The 7,288-nt window shown below is 33.5% G+C and overlaps 1 protein-coding gene across 1 annotated transcript; it reads right to left on the reverse strand.

Annotated features, from left to right (window-relative positions):
- Window positions 1-1,023: 1,023 nt before the first annotated feature.
- On the reverse strand, window positions 1,024-3,685 carry LOC149548424 (protein LURP-one-related 8-like). Its single transcript, XM_089792497.1, has 3 exons — window positions 3,015-3,685; window positions 1,901-2,125; window positions 1,024-1,567 (listed from the first exon to the last, which is right to left on the reverse strand). The coding sequence occupies exons 1-3, from the start codon at window positions 3,264-3,266 to the stop codon at window positions 1,334-1,336; spliced, it is 711 nt and encodes a 236-aa protein (XP_089648623.1). The 5' UTR covers window positions 3,267-3,685; the 3' UTR covers window positions 1,024-1,333.
- Window positions 3,686-7,288: the final 3,603 nt, after the last annotated feature.

Below are 7,288 nucleotides of genomic sequence, written 5' to 3' on the forward strand. Positions count from 1 at the left end.
TGAATTTAATATGTCCATTGTGAAGATCTATTTTAATACTACTAAAGTTGTGTACAATGACCTTGGAAAAGAACCTATTCAAAAGTATTCAATGAGTATTTTTAATTGGGATACTAAAGGTTATACTTCATCCTTTGGTGGTACTTTTGGAGGGTAAAGGGTAAGATCAGTTTGGAGGTTGGCAGCATCATAGGATGGAGGAACTTCCATCATCTCATGTTAGTTTCTCACTTTGAGATGGTGCTCTGCATGAGAAGCATTTTTGGATTGTTTTTATATTTATTTTTTATTGGATCTCTAGTAGATAGTACACTTTATTTTTATCTACTTACAAAATAAATCTCTAGATATGGTTAGTGTAAATTTTACACATGTTTATTAATGAGCTAGTTTGGGGGTTTCTCCTAATACAAAGAGTTGACATATTGACTACTATGAAAATAACAAGATATTCTATTGTAATTCAATTTTATTCACTTGCAAAATATAGAACTTAGATGTGCTCAATGAAAAATGCAACACATTGTAGTCAATGTGCTAGTTGTTTACACAATGATCCATCATGAATGTAAAGAGTCCACATATTGACTATAATATACTTTCATCTAAGCTTTAAACTTTAGATGTTCCCCTTAATTGCTTTATATAAGATTCATCTGAACTAAGATCATTTTTTAAACACATCAACTTAATATATAGAAATCGAAACATATTAAACTCTGATCGATCTATAGCAATAAACAAAAAAGAAATTTAAAAAATTTGAAAAAAATGTAATAAGTATACAGTTTTTGCCATCACAACATAAAAGCATTATCAATTTACAATTTATTACTCACCAAAATTTGTCAATAGAAAAAATTACAGATGTGTTTTCCAATTGTTGGCTTGTTTACAGACAGCCAAATCCTCATTGACCAAAAAATTGTGAATACCGATAAGATACAAGTGTGTTACCCACTTTGGGATGTTTGTGTATTGACAACCAAATACCCAATGATCAACTATTTCAAATAAATGTCATTTGTCCAAAAACTACGTTTTCTATTGATTCAGTTTCATCATATGGAGAACATTCACTTTTACTCCTACCCTTCTTTCATTCTGATGTTAGATTATGGAATATGATTCTAATATACAAATATGGCCCGAATATACAAATAGATCACGAAATATGATCTGATGATGCAAACAAAAAGACTTTACAGTAGAATCTAAGAACCAAGCAGTAATTAAGGGCTCAAATCTTCAAAATTGCCCAGAACCCACAAAGAAACAGAGCAGGAGGATAGCTCCATGACCGAGAGAAGGAAGATAACATGGCCTTTATATATCATGTGCCTATAGAAAGATTTCTTCCTATCAAATACCTTGGCAATTCAAGGGTGAGACTACGAGAGTAAGTCTTATTTAAACTTTTGGTATTGCTATGGCGCTCGGTAGCGCCAATCTGATCAAGAATGATGACCAAGCCCATAAGAAAAGCTTGGTCATACCCAGGCTGCACAATAACACTGAACACATCTCCTCCCAATGTTAAACCCGAGCTCACTTGCTTTCTTTTCATCTGTCAATAAACAGAAACAGGTTTGTTAGAGCTCTGCATCAAACACCAAATAAACAATACAAAAATTATTAATAAGAAGGTTTCTACAATCTATATGAAACTGTCAAATTTTAAATGTTTCTAAATTTGATTGTGTGATGATTCTTATATTAACGTTTCTGATCACATTCTGTGATCCATTATTAGAATAAGAGAAGAAGAGCATTGTAAGAATCCTGATGATGGTCAGAGAATGTGATCCGAAACATTGATGCAAAATAATCACACAAATGAATCCAAAACCATAAAATTTATTACAAAGATTATATAAAGATAATGAGAGAGAGAACCAACCTCCGCAACAATTTCCCTCGAACTGTTGTAAAAAGTGCAGGATCTATTGCAATAAGACCCTTCAATCTGGTAATCTGGATGCTTCTTCTCTGCTATTGAACCCACATATATCTCTGCCAAAGCCTTGGTGGGTAGCAGAAAGCTCCCTCTCACTATAAACAAGGGCTTTTGACCATCCGATTTGTCTTTTAAGAAAGCATGCCATTCACTGTAGAGGCTAAGTTTCTGTTGAAAACAACAACAAAATGAAAGATGTTAATTACAAAGATAAAAATATGTCCTGGATGAATCTTGTAACTACTCTGGCAGAAGGGGTTTCTAATGCATATCCCAAACAAAAACAAATGGTGTAAAATTTAATAATAAAGTGACTAACTTCTCTTAGTTTTGCCATCTAGATGGGTGCCTCAAAAATCATTATCTTTACTATGAATGGTAGATCCCTAAACGTGATTTAAAATTATCAAATGACAAAAAAGAAAATATACAAAATGCATTAAGAAACAATGAATGATCTCAAATAAATGCCTCAAAAATCAATATCATTCCCTTTTTAATAAATCAATACAGATAACAGATTATTGAGTGTGATTTGAAATACACTGTGAATTCAGAAACATCTGATATAAATGTCTCAAAATTGATATCTTTATCTTTGTTTTTTGAAGTAAATTGCAATGGCAGTTTTATCACGCTCTAAGAAATATATTAAGCTTTGGAAAATTGATTGAGTAGTATTAAGTCAGTCATTAGGAGTGATGTTTAAACGGCATACACATTATAGATCAGTAAGAGTGTAAGAATATACATCATAACAAATATATACAGTAAATTTAGAAACAGCTAAACTTCAAAATTGATATCTTTCAGTCTTTAAAACAAATATGAAAGACAGATCATTAAAAAATGTATACACAGTGAATTCAGAAGCAATCAAATGGGATTAACTCGTTTCTTAATATGATAATCTGATACAAACCTACCTTAGAATTGATATCTTTTTAAATTTTCCAAATAAATACAATAATAGATCACTAGAAACATCAAATAGAAAGGAAAAACAAAAACAATCTGATTAAGATATCTACGAAATGCATTAGAAAATAGATTATACCTTTCTTCTCATTGTGAGGAGAGAATTTCCTTCAGCATCCATGAGAACAACCTCACTCTTATATCCAGAGTCATAATTATCAACTCTGAAGGTAAGATTCCCAGATGAATCAAACACAGTGAATCCATTGCAGTTGAAAACCAGAGATCTCTTCCAAACAGTCAATGCTGCGGCAGATTTACTACGAAACCTCTCTTCAATCACAACATCTTCCACTGCCCGAGGCATTTTGGGATGAATCTTGCTAGACATTTCTTCTGTTTCTCTTTTTTCTGCAAAAATCAAATGATGGGGAAGAAAGTTATGGCAAATGTGAGATCTAACAAGGCTCAAGAACAACAGGCTTACTTAATTGCTTGACTGAGACCGACTTTTATATAAATTATTTCATGTTCTCCATATTTGAAGAGTTTTTTTTAACTTATCTCTGACAAGTCTATCATAAAAACTTTTGGGATTGGTCGATCTTATCGAAACGGGCTGTGTAATCAAATGACCGGACGAAATGGCTGGCTAGCAGGTGTTGGGCGGCCACAATAAATAAATGCAAGGTCGGTCATTAAAGAGTTATAATAATGCTTGAATGAAACAAAAACAGTAAAAAGAGAGAATGACATGCTATTTTCTCCTGGTGCTCATCTTCCCACCTTTCTAATGGACGGACCCATTGACCCCATCTTGTTTATATGCATTCATATTTTATACCCATTTTGTGGTTCTCCTTTATTATGGCCCTTGCGTGGAATTTAAGCATGTTTCAAACTAATGGTTATGGGTCCAACATCAAATCCACCACAAGTTTAATTTGACTTTGAGGGGCACTCACAAGTATGTAAGGGGAAATCGACAGAATAAGAACAAGGAATCTTAGGGAAGTAATGGGCGATTTGAAAAACACACTCTGGAGTTTGTGGCAACTTTAGGTGAGAATCCCTAGAATATGGTAAAGTTTAATCTTCATGTTCAATGCTTTAAGTTAAAAAGGTTAAAAGAATCTTAAATATCTTGCAAAAGGTAACTCTTAAAGATCTCTTGGTCCTTTCAAATACGTCAGCTACATGGTAAAATTATAAATTGAATATTAGCTTAGTGAGATAAATAGTTAAATGGTATTTGTATTTTTTGTTCGAAAGTTAAATATGTTTTTTAGTGTTAAAGTAAAAAAGTTGGATCTATATTTTGGAGAATCAGTGGAAAAAAAATCAATTAGGCTGATAGGGACCATACTGAAAAAATGTAGTGAGACGGTATTTGAGAAGAATATAGATTAAAGTTTTAATATACATTTGACACAAGAATATGACACTTACATCTTGGTGTGCAATGGGTAAACCAAGAAGTGTGAAAGGTCAGTTAAGTACAATTTTGGTTTAATTTTTATGACATCAAGTGGTAAGCCATATCGGAAATGATAGTTTGAAATAATTTATTTATCCACTTAGATGGATCCAAACACAATTATAGAAAAAACTTTGAATTGGAAAGATAATTTGGTTCCATTACCAACAAGCTCATGTTATAGTTGCAAAAGGGAAAGAAAGAGAAAGATAACAAGAGACAAATGAGAAAATGAAAGAGAGGGGTCAAGAGGACATGGAGGGGTGATGGACACATGCGTGTGGGGAGGAGAGAGCGATGTGTATGTGCAAGATCATGATGTGTCAAATATGGCACATAAGTCGGATTGAGCTGGCATACGGTGGCCATTTCACTGACTGAGCCTCTAGCATGATCAATTTGGTGGGCTACATGTTCTTGCCTTTTGCTTTCTTCATCAGATGATTGTAGATCAATGGTCCTCACTATGTTCTTATAGAAAGCTGAAAGAATTTTAGTTATAGCGACATAGAGAGCACTTGTCACATGTACTGGTGGGTCCATTCTTTTGTGTGGACTGCTAGGATTAAAAGGTAGTGCTAAAGAGGATGCCAGGTTGTGTTGAGATGGATTTCATTCTAGTTCCTTTGTATTGATTTTCTAGAAAAGGTGACATGTTGTCGTGTTGGATATTGAGTAGTTTGTGGGCCCAAAAGTATTAAAGGAGTAGGTACAGTAATAACAAATTTTTTCCATGATAGTCAATATTTTATAGATTGACGATCAATGCTTTCTTGCATTATGGAATTACAAGGACTTTAAACATTGTGGGCAAGAGACAAATGGCCATATGTCCTAGTAGACCCAGTTAAAGAAATAAACATTATAGTCACATCGTGGTTAGGTCATAGTTCCATGAGTAGTCAACAGTTAAGTTAAGAAAGTGGTGTTGTTAGTTGGCTAATGGGGTAGTCAAACTTGTGAAGACCTTGTAAGATGGCCAAAGGAAGTAATTCTATTTGTCCACGTGGCTCATCTTGGTTGCAAGACTTTGTTTGACTGCTGACCTTGTTGATTTGTAAGCTAGTAATGAAGGAAAATTGGGTTTTCTTGCACAATTTGATCTTTTTGATAGATCCCAACCACTCCAAGTTAATGCTAGGTTTTAAACAATTCAAAGGACACTCTTCCCACTATTTGATCATCCATTTTTAGGAGTTTTAGCATTGATTGACACCATTTCAATCACTTTAGGGTTTTGTCCAATCAAGATTTCCATGATTTTCATGCCTTTTCAAGTGTACCAAATCAAATCTTTTGTTTGGATCTTCTTGATTGTTCTCTAAGAATTTAATGGAAATGGTTGTGGAGTAACTTTAGTTAGAAATATCTTAGTTATGCCTAAGCTTTAAAGGTAAATTTTTAAATTTTTGTAATGGCTTGATCTTTCTTTGATTCTCTAGTATTGCTTCTACACATACTGCTATAATTTCTCATGCCTCTAAGCGATTTTAATCCTCTGCTGAGTCTCCTTTAGATATTAACACATTGTGCAAGATTTCTTTACCTCTAGTTAATGTTCTTCTATATATTCTACAATTTGCATGATTGTATCTAATTTTGGCATTTAAATGATATTAAGTAAAGTTTCTTCCTATAGCATTATTTTGTTGTCTGATCTACATGTGGTTGTTGAATTAAGAAACGTCTAAATCTATATTTTTTGAGGTTATAACTAGTTAACTATGTATTTATGGGTAGAAATAAGATCAAACATTCTATTTTGGTGCATCACCCCTTAGGTTAGAATAGGTAGAGTTTCTTTCATGCATTCCTCCTCCCTTTTCCTCTCCCAGTGTAGTTAGGTGCACCCTGATAGCAAAGGATGTTAGCCTTCTCTAGAGACTCAACTTCATGGGTCAAGTCTCATAGCTTGGAGGTTTTTTCCATGTTTGGACAAGGGTGCAAACTTTTGTGACCCACTCAAGCCATAACCCTTTTCATGTTCACTACTCAATGTTGGACAACAAGATTAACAAAAAATAAAAATTTAAAAACCTTATAGAATGATTAATTGAAACCAAAAAAATTGCACATAGAATTAAAGCATGGAAACAATATCCTAATTCATTAGTAATAGTTCTCTATTCAATCCAAAATCCAAAAAAAAACTTCAAAACTACGCTCTAAATGCTTTAAAAATATCTTGTACTAGTGTTGTTTGTACACCCAAAGTTGTCTAATCCCTGGAACAAAGTTGGAAAAGTCTTAAATAGACTTCCTCTATCCTCCTATCCTATAGTTCAATCCATAACTACCCCAAGTTTTTGGCTTACAAAACTGCTTGAGAAGTTGTCATGCAATTTTCAAAATTGCAAAGTTGTCAATGCAACTTTTTGTAACTTTTGTAATTAAGTTCCTAGACATCCAAAATTGCAAAGAATGTTCCAAAATCTCCTAGGATGAGCTTAGAACACCTAAGGTCCATCTTGAAACAATCCTCACCCCCTTTTAATATTTCACTTCATTTTACCTTCTAGAGGAACTTTTGCAATTTTCATTTATCAGGACCTAATTGACCAAAAATAGACTCATAAACCAAATATAATAACTGAACACCTCCTAAGCACACCTTGGGACTTTATTTGAAGTCCTTATTAACCCAATGGTTGGTTAGACCATCCATAAACAAAAAACTAAAATTAGAGTTTGACCATACCCTAGGTGCTCCTTCATGATTCTCCCCGTACATGAAGAGGTTAATGTATGGCTAGAAATACGAACTCAGTGCTGATACCAAGATTCTTGAAATCACCCTTAGTAATCCAAGTTTCCTCAACCTTAGGAAAATCCATCCATTTTACCAAATGCTCCTTATAGACCTTATTTATTTTTCTCCTTTTCACTTCAAAATCCAAGATCTTCTCAACCTATGGTTGCCTCTTTTTAGGTATCTT

This window comes from Cupressus sempervirens, chromosome 7, assembly GCF_028749045.1.
Source record: "Cupressus sempervirens isolate cs-2001-9-10 chromosome 7, ASM2874904v1, whole genome shotgun sequence".
NCBI classification, from domain to species: domain Eukaryota; kingdom Viridiplantae; phylum Streptophyta; class Pinopsida; order Cupressales; family Cupressaceae; genus Cupressus; species Cupressus sempervirens.

Excerpts from the sequence above, each read along its gene's own strand:
- LOC149548424 (XM_089792497.1), bottom strand. The coding sequence starts at position 3,266 with ATGTCTAGCAAGATTCATCCCAAAATGCCTCGGGCAGTGGAAGATGTT. Across the intron at positions 2,126-3,014 it reads TCCTCACAATGAGAAGAAAG|AAACTTAGCCTCTACAGTGA; the intron begins GTATAATCTATT and ends TGTTTTCAACAG. Across the intron at positions 1,568-1,900 it reads CGAGGGAAATTGTTGCGGAG|ATGAAAAGAAAGCAAGTGAG; the intron begins GTTGGTTCTCTC and ends GTTTATTGACAG.